The following is a 17,121-nucleotide window of genomic DNA, read 5'->3' as shown; positions in this document are numbered from 1 at the left end:
TCATCCCAAAAAATTTACATGGGAAATGAAGTCTCCTTTTCTGTTTGGCTAAATGTCTGCCAGCCTGTTTTAATTTACCCAGCTAGGTTGATTTGCAACTTTCAATTTTCCATCGGTTGGCTGTGACCAGGACACTGGGAAAATTTAGCACTTGAGTTCACCCAACTTCTGCATTTCAAAATATCCCAGCCCGAGACATGCAGGAGAAAACCCTTTCCGTTTTGGAACAACCGGGAGGGAAAAGTCTGAACACGAGAGGTTTTAAAAGCATCAAAATATTTCACATTGAAAACGCCAGAGCAGCCGAGGTCCGTGTGAGCCCCAGCGTCCCCCCAGAGCTCCTGCCAGCCCTGGGGTTTGGCAGGTTGCACCCCCGGGGACCCCATCCCCGGGTGACCCCGCACCCCGTCCTGCAGCAGGGATGCCCCGGGGCTGGGGAGCACCTGGGGGGGGAGGAAAGCGGGAGGGTGGGGGAAGGCTGTCGCCGAGGCAAGTGCTGGGGGAACCGGCAGCAGGCGAGACGCATTCAGTCTCTGTGCTTCACCAGAAGTTCATCAAAGCCAAAGGATTTTTTTTTTTCTTATTTTTTTTTTTTTATGAAACAGTTGAGATGACTCAGCGGTTTCTGACGCAATCCCCATTTCATCGGAAAATTCCTAACCAGCTCCTAGTGGCAACTGATTGCTCCCATAAATCACGCAGTGTTATCCCTGGCTGCAGCAGCGCAGCTTACGCAGCCCCGGCCCGTCCTCGTGAAATCAGCAGGAGCGATGCCATTGCCTCGGTGGGAGCAAAAACAGCCCCAAAACCAAAACGCACTGCAGAGCAGATCCAAAACACGAGCCTCCGTCCAGCTTCACATTGGCCAAACCCCACGGCTCCAACGTGGGGCTGGACCGGCCCCTGCTCCCGCCACCCCAAAACCCCCCCGAGGCCAGTGCTGCCCCCAAAATCCTGGGGCCGCGGCTGCTGCTGCCGAGGCTGCCGGCAGGTACAGCATTAATCACCGACGGCTGGGCTCAGACGACAGCGGTTTTTATCTCCCAGTTTTTTGGCATAAGCGTTAGAAATGATTTGCAGATGTTATTTACTGCTTTTGGGCTTGGAGTAAATTGAGACAAGATGCACCTGCATGGACAGCGAGAGGCTTTCCCACCCAGGGACGGTCGCTGAGGGCTCGCATTGGACTTTCCCAGGGAAATTTAGGATTTGGGCGAGGGTCCCTGAACCAGCCCTGCTCTCTGCATCCCACATTTGGGCAAGGCAGCCCGGCGGTCCCAGCGCTGCGCATTCACCTTCCAGCACCGCACAAGGTGGCCTCTTACCCCGACGGCCACCCCAAGGGAATCGCGGCAGCCATCCGGCAGGCAGCTGCCAGGCTTTCCATCCCAAACCGGTGCCGTGCATAATTCAGAGTGCAAATAAAAGGAACGACAGACACTCCAAAATAACCTTCTCCAGCCGGGGGAGAGTCGCCGGCGACTGGCTGCTGGTTTGGCTAGAGAAGTGCCTGCAGAGGAAAGGAGTTTCCTTGGCTGAAATGAGTTCGACAAAGTGCTGGGCTGGGCACTGTCACTGCTCAGCAGGAGCTGGGGCTGCTCAGCTGAGCAGAGGGACTGCGTTTTGCAGGATCAGGCCCTCTCTCACCCAAGGAGGGGTGGGGGGGATCCCTTTGCCGGGGCAGCCTTTGCTGCAGTAGAAGGACCTCCATCCTTGACCTGGAGCAGAGAGCGGTGGTAAGCTCCAGTCTAGGCACAAGACATTGACCATCTTGCTGTGCTTCCCATCACAGGACACCTTCCCATCCTGACCCAAGCAGCAGTGCCGGAGCTGATGCTCAGCACCACCAAGCCCCAAGCACTTCCCTGGAGCAGGTCCTCCGTGGACGATGTACCACAGGACCTGCCCTTGGTGAACCAGAGCCGTGGCCCTGCCATGGGTTGCGGCATTCCAGCACTGCTTTCCCAGCAAAATTAGCTCTTTTCTGGTCCAGCCCTTGTGCTGGCACAGCAGACAGAATGGCTCTGTCATAGCCAGTCCCACCGAAATGCCTGCTCAGGTCCAGGAGAGCCACGCTGGAGGAAGAACAGGAGCATGGTCTGGAGTCTGTTGGTCCAGGACCCCCCAGCAGCTTCATCTTTGCCTGGGGGCGAGGCGACTAACTGCTTTTCTTCTTTTTTAAGACTGCCTGCAGAACTGACCTGTTTGTTCAATGCTTCTGCACAGCTACAAACGTTATTTCCAGGCAAGCCTGGAGCGGTGTGGGCAGATCTAAGCCATCCACAGAGTGAGTGAGGTCCCTGCATGACTGGGACATTGCCAGGGGGACCAAAATGTGGCGAAGCCCCAAAAAAAGGCCCTGGCAGCCAGCCCTACCTTCTTCTCAAGAGCTGTGGCTATGGCCTACCACTGGGTAACTAAAACAAGCAAGAGGAGATGAAAAAAAGTGTTCTTCAGAGACAGTCCCAGTCCCTTGCAGAGTGACCTACGGCAGAGTGTTGAGCAAGGCACTTCATCTCTGCGTGCCTCCATGCAGTGTGGATAGCAATGATTTATATCATGTTAGCGTGAGGGTTTCATCCATGGAGGTTTGCAAAATGTTGAGTCAAACTGAACAAGCCAAAGCCACCAAGCTGCTCTCACCATCAGATTCCTATTAAAAAATACCTCTGGGCAGTTTGAAAGCCACAAGCGACCACAGTGACCCCAGGTACGGTCATGGTCATACAGTTTCAACAGCTTTAAAAGCCTTTTTTCTCTGCAGATTTCTTTAACTTTAATTTTACCTGTCCCCGAAGAGTATGCATCCCTGCAAGAACCTGGAGGAGCTTCCAGACAAGTCATGCTTGGTTCAAAATTTTAGCTATGCAAAGATTTATAAAAAAAAAGTACAAAGCCTTTTCTTTTAATGGAATGAGTCTCGCATGGAAGTTGTGCAGTATTGTGCTGAGGGACATCAGCTATGCAGCATTGCCAACCACAGGCATTCAAAACTCGTGAGTCAGACTCCCCAAAACCCTAAGACTAGTTTCATTCCCTTCTGGATTTTGAGCCTTGAAGCATCACAACTTCAAGCTTTTCTCTTCCGAAAATGACATTTTTGACCAACGGGGCGAGAGCTGAGACCCTCACATCATCACTGGGCTGCAGGAGTTGTGACGGTAAAAAAAAAACAACATTAAACACCATGAAATGAGCAATAAACCCCTGCACTGCCCCCCTGAATTTGGCAGCAGGACAGCCACCCCAAGCAGCTGGGACACCCAGAAGGGTACGAGCAACGGAAACCTGGTGACAAGAAAAGAGATGTCCTTACCATTAACGGTGACATGTTTGTAATGGGCCATGACAGGGTAGAGAAGAAGGGAAGAGTGAAAAAAACTCTAAGGAAAAAAGAAGCAGAGATACCTGCAAGGAATAAGCGTAATAGGTTTATTCAACAGGGAGAAGGGAAGGGGAAATTTTTTAAGGGCAAGTATTCAGCTAAAGCTGCCTAAAATGGGGCCAGGCCTTACGGAGAATGGATATTTTAAGTGGCAATTTATTCCACTAATAAAAAAAGAAGGATGCAGGTGCTTTGGCAGGGCTGTGGACGGGAGCGAGCGAGCGCTGCGGTTGATCAGAGCCGGGTCTGCAGCACCGGCCGTGCGAGGGGCTCAGGCACAGCTGGTGGCTCTGCATTTATTGGGCTCCTTTTCCCTGGTGCCAGGGCCCACGTGTGGATTTCAGCTATCCAGAAAGTGCTACCCGCACCAGCATCTCCTGCAACAGCTCTGATCACAGGCTGCGGTAGGTATTGAGAGATATTTTAACCAGATGCTACAGCCGTCCCTTCTCCAGCTGGGCAGGGAAGGGCTTGTGCCCATGGGCTGCTCCACGCTTGCACCTTTCACGCCAGGAGGTTTCTTGATCAAATTCCCAAGGCAGAGTAGCAAAAAAGAAAAGAAATATTTGCAAGCTGGATGGTGCTGTGCTCGTCAAATTGCTCAGGGCTCCTTGGGACTGACAGTGCTGCTCCAGAGCCACGGCTCTTGCACATCATCTTGCTGAAACCGGGCAACATCCAGCTTTTCACCTTTATCCCTAAGTCCAGAGCGCATGAGTCAAAGCGTTGTGGAGATGAAAGATTAGACTCTGAAGTAATGGAAGTGGTAAATAACACCTTGCAGTAAGCACTAAATCGGCACAGGCATCCACGCCTACCTGCCCACACCGATGGTCGTATTGCAGCACTGCAAACCACAAGCCCATAAAGAAGCTGCAACCTTGACTCTCCATTTTAGTGTTGTTATTACCATTATTTCAAACCTGGCAGTAACTGGGGACCCTGAGCAGGTTTCAATTCTGATACAGTCTACTCCACATACAGATGAAAGATCATCCTATACTTATCCCAAGGAGAATATACTCTCAATACTCTCAACTGGCCCAGATCCCTCATCCTCTATTCTAATATATACTACTTTTGAACTATCACTCTCATACTAAAAATAAAACTATCTATGTCTCTCTTCTTCACTGCAACGTCTGAGTTGAAAGGGTAGAAGTGCTTACTGAAAGTCACGGTTAATGTTACCCTGGAAGGATGTAGGACGGCATACCAGAACCTGGTTTTGGCATCTGGGAACCAGTTTTCAGCCATATATATCACCGTTCCTGCGTGCACTCTGGTGCACACAAAATTAGCCCTGTGGAATGCAGATTTAAAATTTGCTTTCCAGAAGTACTTAAATGCAGGAGCTAAAATTCACTCTTTCGACATTTCCTACCTGTACAGAAGAGAAGGAACAAAGTCCTGGCCCTTTGTTATTTGGGTCCCTTCCAGGGAAGGTTTGCAAAGCCCACGTCTAGCGCTGCCGTTTGTTTGCAGCCTGAACAAAGACCTTTTAAGCAGCAGCTCCCGACAGGAGCTCGCCACCTGCCTGCCCCTTGCCTTGTAGTTTACTTTGGGGTCTCTTTTTCAATAATAGCTGGAACACGTGTGCAAACCGGTGTGGGTTTTTTTTCCCTCTATGCCTACAGCGCTGGCTGCAAACCAAACGCCAGCCCAGGGTGTGCAGCTGGGAGAGAAAAAAAAAAAAACAACAAAAAAACCAACAACCTGTGGAATGTTTTCTTGCTCCTGAGAGCTCCAACACTTCCCTGCTTGGGGGAGCGCTTGCCATGGCTGGCACTTGCTGCATCCAGCAGCCAACGGGGTTTCCTTTTCAGTGGACTCCAACTAGATTTTAGGCAAAGGATGGGGGCGAGGGGGATGCATTTAACAACTGCTTGATCATCTTTTTCAACCGATGCCATTTGCCTTGTTGCACAACCACCACCCTTGCATGTCCTTGCAAATGGTGGCTTGTTGCACAACTGCCATGCCCTTGCAAATGGTCCCACGAGGGCGAGGAGGGCTGCTTTGCACCCAGACGTGGAAGTTTGACCTCACCAACAGGTTTTGAGCTGTGTTTTCACCTCTCTGATACCAATCTCATGGCCACAAAAGCAGGGTGCAGGTTTTCTTACCCAGGAATCCAGAGCGGTTGATGCAACTAGCTAACCCCAACCCCACTCGAAATCCTCCCAGAGACAAGCCCTGCCGTGCAGCACACAGCGGCCCTGAGCACCTTCCTCGGTCCAAGCAGCTCATGCAAGAATAACATGGAATAACGGATACGCCTGAGGATATGGCACAGAAAAGGAACAGGGTACTTCAGGGCGTGCTGGCGCTCGGCTCCGCTTCCCACTCAGGGCTGGACGCCTGGGGAGAAAGCACAGAGTATTTACGTGCTGGCTTGGAGGGATTAATTTTCATGGTAAATAGGGACACCAGAGTTTTTCACTATTTATTGGTAGAGATTCAATTTTGCAGGGGTTTGCGGTAAGTTTATGGCTTGTCCAGGCGGGAGGGCCGCTGGAGATGCAGTGTGGGCAGCGTGGAGCCCCCGCGCTCTGCGGAGGGATGCTGCCTGCAGCCAGCCAGGGAATGTGGATGGTTCCTGCAATATCAGCTAAAATTGGGAGCCCTACGCAGCTTATCTGAGCCGTGCTCGAGGAAGGCTCTCAGCACAGCCCTCTCGGGTCAGTGCCTTAATGCTGTTGTGCCATTCTCACCGCACATGCAACACCCCTGCGCTCCCCCTCCCAGAGCCCTTTCCAACTTGGCTGGAGTGGTTTAAAGAGCGTTTTTTTTCTCCGTGCATGCCTGCCTTTATACCCGACCCCCTCCCGGGGGACAGGCGAGCCTGTCCTGTCGGCCTCAGAAATAGACGGTGGCTCATATCGCAGCTCGCAGCCTCCTCCCCAAACCCACAGCCACAAAGGCGGTTGCTCAAGCGTAGCATTCCTGCTCCCTGCGTCCCGGGAACAGCTGTACCGAAAAGATGCCGAGAATCCCTGCGAGGCTCCAAGGAAAAGATATTAACCCAGGAGGGGAGCAGCAGTGATATAATAAAAAGTCATAATAAAAGAGAGAAGCCACTGAGTGGATTAGCAGCCCAAACCCTGCTTGGCTTTTGGTCTCCTTTCCTCCAGCTTTTCTGTGCCGCATGGTCATCTGCTCAAATTCCTCTACCCCAGAGACGCTCAGCTCCTGAATTTCAGACAGATCTCCCGGAGGTGTCTACGCTGCAAAGCCTGAGGGCATGGCCGAGAAACTTAACTGCACTTAACTCCACCCGAGTGCATAGGAGGACACACAGGCACGCGTAGCAGGCATTAGATGCTGCATCATGCAAGCTCCCCGATGCCCGTGCTCTGCTAGAGCAGGGCCACCCGCTCCAGGTCTGCCCTCGCAGAGAAATAAAAGGCAGATTTGGAGCTTGGTGTGTATTTCTCAGGTACAGCAAAGGTAGTGGGATATGTCCCGCTGTTTTAAAACCCCTCGGTACCTGCCGCACACCAGCTCTTCCCTACTTTGTGCCAGTGCGGAGCAGCGGATAGTTTTTCCCTGCCAGGCTGTTCCAGCAGCACTGACCCAGGCTCGGTGCAGGGGTGGGATGCAGAGGTGGGGTGTCCCCACGGGGAGCAAGCAAACCTGTAGCCCTCACCCACATTGCACCCAGATCCAACACCCAGCACAAGGCGTGCAAGGAGAACGTTCCCCTTCGCTCCTTTAGAAACACCCAGGGCGATATCAGGGGCACAGAGCATCTGCCACCAGCAGCCGCCGGCTGCATCAAGAATTTTGCTCTTGGGGAGAGACAGAAGCAAAGGGGGCGGCTGTGGCAGCAGCAGCTGTTCCCTGCCCGCAGCCCTCCCGGCCATGCAGGGCATTTAAATTTTAAAGCACGCTCCCCACGGCTGTTTTCTCCGTCGTCTCCATCCAGCTCGCAGAGACCCTCTCCCCGGGTGCCGCTGGCCTGTGAGGCACCCATGGGTTCACTGGTGGCCAAGCTCCTTCTGCCCACCATCAGCACCTTGGTCTTCCTCCCCACCATCAGCATCGCGGCCAAGCGGCGCTTCCACATGGAAGCCATGGTTTACTTCTTCACCATGTTCTTCGTGGCGGTAAGATGTCCCTGTACCTCCCCCGGGTCTTTCATCTCCCTGCACAGGGACTCCGCCGGGAAGGGTAGCTGGATCTCACCCAAGAGCAGTGAGTGCGACCCCCAGAATATCCATTTTCAGTTATTTCCCACTGTGTGCGGCGCTGAGTGGCTGATTTTTCAGTTTAGGTGGTCCTAAGGGGTGGCCTTACATAGATTTAATGGTGTTTTCTGTTTGTGAGGTTAGGGAGAGGGTCTGGGTGCAAAGCAACTTGATTGATTCGCAATGTTTTGGAGCTGTTTTTTCTCTTTGTTTTACAGCTGGTAAGTGGCCATGCTGAATTTGGGGTTTAAATTGTATGCAGAGTCTCTCGCTATGCTTCTGTCATTTTAGCCAAAAGCACGTAGTCGAATTATTGATTTTGCAATTGCTAAGTGGTGATGGGAGCAATGCTCGAGTTGGGGGAGTTTCTGCACTGGGAAAAGAAAGACTAAGACATGCTGCTGAGCTATCAAGAAAAATAAATATTAACCCTGCACCCTGGCAGAGTGGTTTGAAAATGTGTGTTTCACCAGGCTCGGAATAGCCCTGCCTTCCCTCGCATAGGAATAACGGGAGGAGAAAGTCAGTTGTCTGTACATATACAAAATAATTCATATTATTGCTCCCGGCAGTAAGCTGCCCTGTGCTTTGTATTGCTGCTAAGTGCCTCTGTACACACGCGGGTTGAGCACCTAAAGCAGTGTTCCCACTGGAATAAATCTCCTACTTAACCCTGTGGTAATGCTCTGCTAAAGGATATGAAGGAAATAGCCCAGAAATCCAACCAATATTGCATTTAACACTTCTCCCCACCCGTCTCGAGGCATCTCATGAGGGTTGTCTCATCCCTTGCACAGAGACAGAGAAACTGAGGCAGGGAGTAGATAAAGGTGTGAAAAGCTCTTCCACAGCAGCAGAACTCTGAACCAGGATTGTCTCTTATTCCTAAGGATCCACCATTTAAGCCTCCAATTTAAGCACAATGCAGGGGGAGAAATTCTGCCAGTTCCATAAAAACTACGGGACTAGTTAATAAAAACATCCCAACCGAGCCCCCCCCCAGCTCCCCAGGGAAGCCAGACATCTACGATTTCATTTTGCACCGGTTTTGTGTCTGCTCCACCTCCCCGAGAAGTCAATAGGAAAATTGGCATGTGTTTCGACGGGAGGTGGAACAGGTCCTTGCCGAAGAGATTGAAGAGGCAAAATATCTGTGCGTGGGGAAGGGAAGGAAGGGAAGGCAGCTGCCAGCATGGTCGGGGGGGTAGGAAGGGCAGCAGCTGCTGCTGTTGCCTTTCTTGTAGGCTCCCATTCCTCCTCCCCCCGGAGACCTCATCAGAGCAGTGAAAGCATATGTCCATCGCAGACAAGTGCTGCGACGCCGGCCAGAAACACGCTCTTTGTCTTCCACCCTCTCTTCCCCCTGTCTCCAGACTCCCCGAACCCAATCTCAAACAGAGAAAAGAATTACAGCCGTGGTGCAATCTTTTCTAGAAACTGCAGCAAGCCAAAGGACTTGCAGCAATTCCCATTATAAATAATATCAGCATCCCCGCTGGGCCATGACAGCGAGGATTGTTCCAAGGGCATCCTGCCAAGCAGTGAAGGGACTTCTTCAGAAACAGCGAAGCACGCTGGTGCTACCACTAGAAAACTTGCAGGGCTGAGCGCTCGGAGGAAAAGGCGAGCGCCAGGCAAACACTGGGAGCATTCCTCTGATTGCACTGGAAAATTTCTCTTGGCTTGGTTCGCATTTATGTTGCATGACAATGGGTTTTTCGCAAATAACCTAATCAATGAGCTAATGGGCAGGAACCAGCGGTTTTTAAGGGAATGCACTAATGAGTGAATTCCCCAGTATTCAGACTCTGGCCATATAAACCCTATTTAGCCTGGACAGTGACCTGGCATCTATACACATTTCATCAGGACACTCATTTTGAATTGTTTTACGAGAATCTTTCACAATTAGAACCATAACCCCAGAGTCCTCCTTCTGCTGGAGAGGACGTCCCTGCAGTGCCTGCAGCTCGGCTCGAAGCAGCTTGCTCATCAGATTGCAAATGCTGGCACAGTCCAAGAGGCAGACTAAAGCTCGTCCACAAATAATTTGTACTAAGAGAAAAGAATGTTGATTCTCAGGCAATTTGCAATTGGGAATGGTGACATGATCTCTCAAATATATTCATTACTGCCTATCAGCGACCCTGGCGTATTTGAGACTGTTCTGTTCTAGCTGGCCGTCCTCTCAACAGCCACGCAAAGGCTGTTTTAAACCAGTTGATAAGAGCCTTTACCTTACTGGTCTGTGGGTAAGGAACTAGTTTTCTAACGCTTTTTTCTTTTTCTTTTTTTTTTTAATAGATTTACCATGCATGTGATGGTCCCGGCTTATCAGTGCTGTGCTTCATGCGCTATGATATCCTGGAGTACTTCAGCATCTATGGAACAGCTCTGTCCATCTGGGTGTCCCTGATGGGTAAGCACTGGTCTTTCATGGTTCCTACCCAGCACCAATGTTTGCAGGTCGGGCAGGCTCTGTCGGCACCTCTGGCGGGATGGTTAGTGGGTACAGTCCCCAGAAATGCTGTTGCCTTTGAGCTCCCATCTGCAAGACTTAGCTGTGAGACTGCCTTTTATGGAAGTCAGCCCGTGCTATGGTTTAATGAATTTTTATATCATTAATGCCTTGGAAAGCCATTGCACTCGGTGGGGTCCAGACACACATGAAAACTGTCCTGAGTGGTGGCTGGGGAAGTTTTGCTCTTGGAGATAAACAGAGGTCTGGTGCCAGGTGTTTGTGTTAGTTGGGTGTTCCTCTACCTTCACCAGCTCTTATGCATGTCCTTACAACAGCAGCATTATTTATTTCAAATTGGCAAGTAACACATGCAGCCTTGTGCTTTAGTTCAAGGCAGGACAGTACTATGTGATGACCTAGTTTGAAACCTTCCATGTCAGGGAATCCCCCACTTCTCCTCATTTTCCCCATACGGAGCCCCATCAGCATGTCCTGTCCTGACTTGGGGGCATTAAGAAATGCAGAATCTGCCACTTCCCTTGGTAGCATACAAATCAAAGTGGTTTAGACAAAACAAATATATCTTCCTAGTTCATCAAAAGCCAGTTTGGGCTGACGGGAAATATTATATCTGCTTAGAAAAAGCAGAAATATATTTCACTTCCTTTTTATTTAAAATCCTGACCCTTGCTCTATTACTCAATTTTCCTTTTCCCACATTCCCTTCACTCTCTTTTTTTCTCTTTTTGTTCCTCATTTGCCACTGAAACAAGGTATAATAGAAATGAAAAAAAAAAATATGACAGAACTAAAGAAGGATGAAAACTTCAAACCTATTATTTTCCCATGTTGTCAACACGCTTTTTGGAAGGGCACAACTATTTCTGACAGGAGAATAGAGTAGAGTAAGGGGAGAGAGATGAAGGGACAGTCACTTTCCAACAGCAAAGGCTTTGCTCAACAGATTCGGACCATCTCCAGCAGCCGCACACCCAGTCCCCACTCTAGCCAGGCAGGGTCACCAGCCCTCCCAGTGCTCAGCTGGGGTCACCACACTGATGTACAGCTCCAAAACACCCACAGGACTTTCCCCTCTGCCCCTCGGGGTTCCAGGGTTGGTGCAGGACCTCCAGCCGGGTTGGGAGAAGCTCCTGCAGCCCCTGAACCCACCACGAACCGTGGGGCAGCGTCCCCTCCGCTAGGCACAGATCCATCCCTCCGCCCTTCACCGCCGAGCAGCGCAGACAGCAGCATCCCCCTTGAGGGCATGCGACCGGGTAAATCTTCTGTGCAGGGAAAAAAAGAGTGGGGAGAATATTAACCTTAGAAATGGCTCTGTTCCCCCAAGGTGCAAGTCCCGAGGTGGGCTCCCACACTGTCCATGGCACTTCAGCGCTCTCTCTGTTTGGCTAGAAAGGTGATGAGGCAAATCATCTCCAAAGGGCACTTTCAGTAGGTAACAGCAGTGTCAGGGTAGGTCAGAGCCGATCCAGACACTTTGGCTCCCTGCAGCAAAATTCGACTTGATTGCTTCATTACTGCATTCAAAAACCTTGCAAAAAAATACAAATCCCGGACTACGATGTTTAAAATATTGACCCGCAGGGAAACAACAGAGATTAAAATGCGGACATTATCCCTTAGCCAAACTCCCTATAAAACCACGATCCAAGGACATGGAAGGTGTGGTGACTGAAGCCCAGGGAAGCCTCTCGCTGTGGCTTGTAAAGCCCGAGCGCACATGTGCGGACGCAGACCCTCGGGCACGCTTCCCGGAATGCAAATCCAGGACAGCCATAACACAGCTGTGCGAGCTGGAAAAGCATGGAGCCCACTGGGATCCATAACTTTTATCAGTTATTACCCCATTCTGTGCTAAACAAAAGCCTCTAATAATTTACTCGCACTGGCGACTTCCAGCTTGCAAACCTCAGGCAGGTGCTGGCACGGCCAGGCAGCCCAGTCCCCATCGCATCGGCAAGCGCGGTCCTACTGGAGCGGGGTTAGCTGGCAAGTTTGGGAGGGTTGGAAGTGTAGGATGAACTCAAAAGCCAATGGTGGGCTCACCAGGTGCAAGTGTCTTCTGGGTCGACTTCTCTGGGTCTTCTTCTTCTGGGTCTTGACTTCTGGGTCAAGGCAGTAAAGGAAAATACGGGTGGGAAATCTGTAGCTTCCACACACAACACTGAACATAAGACCCCTAAAATCAGCTCCTAGACCCACCACTCAGATGCCTCAGGATGGTTCGCTTTGCCCCCGTGTGCCTCAGTTTCCCCAGCTGTGAGGCATAAGGGCAAACCAGAAGTGGATGTGATGCTGAGGGTCCCCAGGGCAAGTGGGACAGACCCCAGTAAGGCTTTAGGGGAGCAGCCGAGGAAGGGGGTGGGCGAGCTGACGCTCCCTGTGCTCGGTGCCACGCAGCCCTGGCAGAGTTTGACGAGCCGAAGAGATCGACCTTCGTCATGTTCGGCGTCCTCACCATCGCCGTGAGGATCTACCACGACCGCTGGGGCTACGGTGTCTACTCGGGACCCATCGGGACGGCCGTTCTGGTGATAACCGTGAAATGGGTATGTAGGGAAGGGCACCACGCCGGCATTTTGCAGGATGTTCACGGCGGGGAAGGGGCTGAGCCCTGCGCGGAGGGGTCCGACCTGTGCCAGGGGTTTCCTCCTCAAGGTCCAGCTCTTGCAGCGCAGGCCATCACGGTGATTAAACAGCACTTCTTCAACCCAAGCAGAAAGCAGGCAGACAGCCTTTGTGATAAACGCCAGATTCGATCGGTCTGAGCAATCTACCACATCTCCTGTCCCTGCGTTTCTAATCAGGAAGAACGCATTGATGGAGTTTTTACAGCTACTCAGAGGCAGAGGGGTCTGGTAAACTGCCCCAGAGCCAGTGGAAGATGTGCATAAAATGCGGTGATAAAGTGGGAAGGAATCTGCCTGTAGTCTGCCTGAACCTGGCCGGGACAGTCGGGCACCACGCTGCAGCCTGTGCCCCGCACACGGCGGATGCTGTCGACCCAGCTGGGAGCCCGATGGCAGAGCCATTAGCAGGAACCGGCACGGCCATAAAAGGGAAAGGCGAAGAAATCAGTGATGGGGTAAAAATTGCAGGAAGGCACTGCTGAGCATCATGGAAATACAGTGATGCAAGTGCCAGCTACATACTGTCGCTAAGCCCCGTCTACTGCCCAGCCGGCAGCTAAAAGCAAGTGGCCACGACGGGGAGGGGATGAGCGAGGAGGGGACCGAGGTACGAGACCACCCTGTGTCCCCCAGCCTGCAAAGGCTGTGCTGGGATCCGCTCTCCCAGAGACTGGGTTTGTGAGGGCACACGCTTCCTGAGCTGGGTTTGGGGCTGAATATTAAGAAAACAGCGTTATGAGCAGGAATGAAGCAGGAGGACCCGTTGCAGCAGGAGGCGCAGGTGCTTCCCACGTGCAGGCAGACCCCGCAGCCCGGGGGAGCCGTGGGCTTTGGGTGGTTTTATTTCAGCATTCATGGGATCTTTCGGATGCCGAACAGGCAGCTAAATCCAGGTGAAATTGTTTGGTGTGTTCTCTCTTTCCTTTCAGCTACAAAAGATGAAAGAGAAGAAAGGGCTCTACCCAGACAAGAGCGTCTACACCCAACAGATCGGTCCTGGCTTCTGTTTCGGGGCGTTAGCACTGATGCTGCGGTTCTTCTTCGAGGTACCTGTTTGCAGAGTCAATCACCCTGACTTTACAAGGCGTAAAGGACATTACCGAGATAGGAGACCTCCCCCTTCGCACCGCTGGGCTGCATCCAGCCTTGGACAAAACCCAGCTCAGGTGCGGGTCTCTGGGGTTGGCGTGCCGGGGTCTGGTGGCAGGGACGAGGGTCCCTTCCTACTTGTCCCCATCCCAGCCCCTGGCCCGTTAACTGCGGTGTGGGCAGGGAGAGGTGTGACAGTAAGTGATGCTCAGGGTGATGCTCGCTCTCTTTTTCCCCTCTTAAGTGAGTCGCAAGCTCACGGGCCATGCTTTCTTCAGCCGTACGTGATCCTCAAAATGGCTTTGTCAAATGCGAGCGAGGTTTTTTTGGAAACTGGGCACGGGTGACTTAAGGACACCTCGCAGAGCCACGGCAGGGACTGGATACAACCCAGGCATGGCCAGATCCAAAGCTGGCTCACGCCAAAGACTCTCAGTTGACTCCCAGGGGCACTCGATCCCATGTTTATAACCTTTTGCTCTCGCCGCTGGCCAGTTTGCCCGTCCTGCACAAAAGGGTCCGTCTGTCCCACGCGGGGAAGGCGATAACCCCCCCGACACAGCTGCCGGTCACGCCTGTGCTCAGCCCCGCCGTTACGGCTGCTCTGTGCATTGGGAGCTGCTAGATACAACCTCACAGTCATCCCCAAGGATTATTTTTCAAAGCATTTAGTAATTGCAAATTCTAGCAGAACATAAAAATGTCACTTAGCAGAAACCGCCTCCCCCCGCGCCCCGGCCTCGCCGCCGCGTCCTTTGCGGGGTAATGAAACACTTCATTCAAGAATTGGGAAATGTGCAAATTGGAATGTGTTAAATCCACTTTGCTTTTTTTTTTTTAAAGCTGGAAATCCTTTCTTCTTTGACAGCAAAAAGAGGCAGAAGGCTCGGGAAATTTTTTTTTTTATTCCTTTCCTTTTGGCTACTTGCAGAAACCTAATGTTTTGCACCTAACGCAGAGCCCCCCCGGCACCGCGGCTCCGGCAGGTCTTGCTAACCCTCTTCTCGCTTGCAGGAGTGGGATTACACCTACGTGCACAGCTTCTATCACTGCGCCTTGGCCATGGCCTTTGTGCTGCTGCTGCCCAAGGAGAACAAGAAGGCCGGGAGCGCCGGGACCCCCGCCAGGCTCGACTGCTCCACGCTCTGCTGCTGCGTCTGAGCCGTCCGGGCGAGCGGGGCACTTGCTTTTCTGCTCCCGGGGCAATGCAACCAAAAGCAAAATGCCCGCCTGCTGCATTTTCCTGTGGGACATCGGCATCTTCTCCCACCAGCTCTGTGCACGCCCCGAGGATTTTCTTCCCTGGAAAGTCTTTACCTTTCCACCATCAGCCCCAGCAGAGGTTGCGCTTCCAGTTTGCTACATACTCCTACTTCTCGCTGGAGAAGCTCTTGTCTGGGCTGCAACCCTGCGGAGACCCTCGTGCTCTCAGGCCATGTCACCGCCTGGGCTGTCCCCTGCACTGGCCCTGGAGGACCCGAATTGTCCCCTCCGTGCAGGTTTCCCCAGCCTGAGCACGCGGGGCTTCGTTTGCAATGCCCGATTAACAGAACCTGTATTTTTGTGAGATATTTACTATTTTATTTATGCATTCTCTTGATGTAAATAATACACGCTAACAAAGACTTTGCGAGTGTGCAACGCCAGCATTTCTTAAGCCGTGCAAGAAACTTTCCAGCTCAGCTCTGCTCAGCCGAGGGCAGATGCCAGCCCCAAAGCAGAGCTCTGGGCACGGCCACCCCCTCCCCTGCCCACAGCCCCCCCAGGGCCCGGAGGGAGCTGCAACATTGGGCACTTTGTCCTTGCAGACCTGCCCCGGGTGCTGCAGGCAGCAGGTGCGCTTGCGGCGAGCCTCATTAGTATGGAAAGTACATGGAAAATTAAGAGGCAGAGAAAAGAAGCTCCTGGAGGGAGGGGGAGGACTGTAAACCTATAACATCTCCTCTAACAGACTATTTACTATAGCAGAAGTGTATGATTTATTTAGACTGTCTGGGAAAAACGCCAAGACTATATGTCATGGACAATTAGAGCAGTATTGATATACAGTGATGTCCACAGAAAGCCCACATTAAGCCTGGGTTCCTCTGGAAGAGAAATCCAGCCCGGTCATTCATCAGAGCAACTTCCTGCGACGGGGCAACAACCAAAACTGAATGAGCTTCCAACAAAAATATAAATGAATTATGAACCCCCAAGCATCCAAGAGTCACTGGCAAGCGGTGGCACAGCTGATGCAGCTGCACGCAGAGGCAGCGCTAGCAAAAAGCTTCCAAAGGGTTCACCAGCACCTAAACCAACACAGCACACCAGGTCTTTCTGAGCATCCAGCCCCCGGGATGTTCTGCAAGATGCTCTAAGGGTTTGCGCGCAACACTTTCCCTATTCCTTGCACGCTACTGGAGTACTTTGCCACTCCAGGACTGCTCAGGGTATCCCCAAAAAACAGTCCCAAGTGCTCATTTTGTGGGTGTTCAGCCCCTCCTGGACTGCGGTGACGTTCATAGCCCTGCAGCAAGCCCCAGCGGTTCGTGGGCAGCGTGGGCATGGGGAGAGCCTCGCGTGGGTAAAGCGCTGGGAGGAGAAGCACTGGGTAACTGCAATGCCTTACTGTGGCTGAGCAGGAGGGAAAAAAGGTTGGCAAACCCCATGCAAACAAGGAGGGCACGTTAGCTAAGGCCCAGCTGAGTAAATGAAAGCTCCAGCTCCCACCTGCCATGTACTCAGGTGTTACACCAAAAAACCCAAGAAGTATATTGCGTACAATAAAATCCCAAGCAAGGTTTCCTTTTTCCCCTCTCCCTGCTGATGCCCGAGGGCGCTGCTCCGACCGCGCAAACTGGCCCACCCTTTGCACCCCCATGCAGGACCAGCACCCACCCTTGGGACCGAAATGCAGCTGGGCACGTCCGCAGGGTCATCAGCCCCGCGCCGGCGGCAGCACCCGCTGCAGCAGCACCGGGCACCCCGACACCCGGGAGGAAGGTGCACGGGCTGAATTCGCTATCACCCAGGCAGGATATCCCCTGCAATACAAATGCAGGGAAATATTATAAACATTTACAGCAACGTAGACAAAACAGTCTCTTGTAACCTTTTAGCGCTGCCGAGAGCTTTGCCTGTAAGAGCTCTTGAGCCCCTGCCAAAAATTCTTGCTGTTTTCATAAGAGTAGGTGTTTTCGTCTAAGGTGCAGTCTGAGTGCTGTGACCTTTGTCATGTCTGCTACTGAAATTTCCTGCTTCTCTGTTATTCTCTTCTTTGGTAAGACGATATGAAACCCAAAACTTTTATTGCCCCTTTTAAAGCGTCTTTATAGCTCCCCGTCTACTTCATATACTGTCTTA

General features: G+C 52.0%; 1 protein-coding gene and 1 long non-coding RNA gene across 2 annotated transcripts in view; one reads left to right on the top strand and one right to left on the bottom strand.

The window, feature by feature from the left end:
* The window catches only part of LOC142043480 (uncharacterized), a 36,441-nt gene that overhangs the window by 1,272 nt on the left and 18,048 nt on the right, over positions 1–17,121 (bottom strand). The window lies entirely within an intron of this gene.
* Positions 7,294–15,390, top strand: MYMK (myomaker, myoblast fusion factor). The gene is made up of 5 exons (XM_075054937.1): positions 7,294–7,494; positions 9,880–9,994; positions 12,458–12,606; positions 13,617–13,733; positions 14,791–15,390. The coding sequence occupies exons 1-5, from the start codon at positions 7,360–7,362 to the stop codon at positions 14,935–14,937; spliced, it is 663 nt and encodes a 220-aa protein (XP_074911038.1). The 5' UTR covers positions 7,294–7,359; the 3' UTR covers positions 14,938–15,390.

This window comes from Buteo buteo, chromosome 23 (genome assembly GCF_964188355.1).
Source record: "Buteo buteo chromosome 23, bButBut1.hap1.1, whole genome shotgun sequence".
In the NCBI taxonomy this organism is placed as follows: Eukaryota; Metazoa; Chordata; class Aves; order Accipitriformes; family Accipitridae; genus Buteo; species Buteo buteo.
The sequence above is the reverse complement of the archived record's forward strand: the minus strand, read 5'-3'. Positions and strand labels throughout refer to the sequence as shown.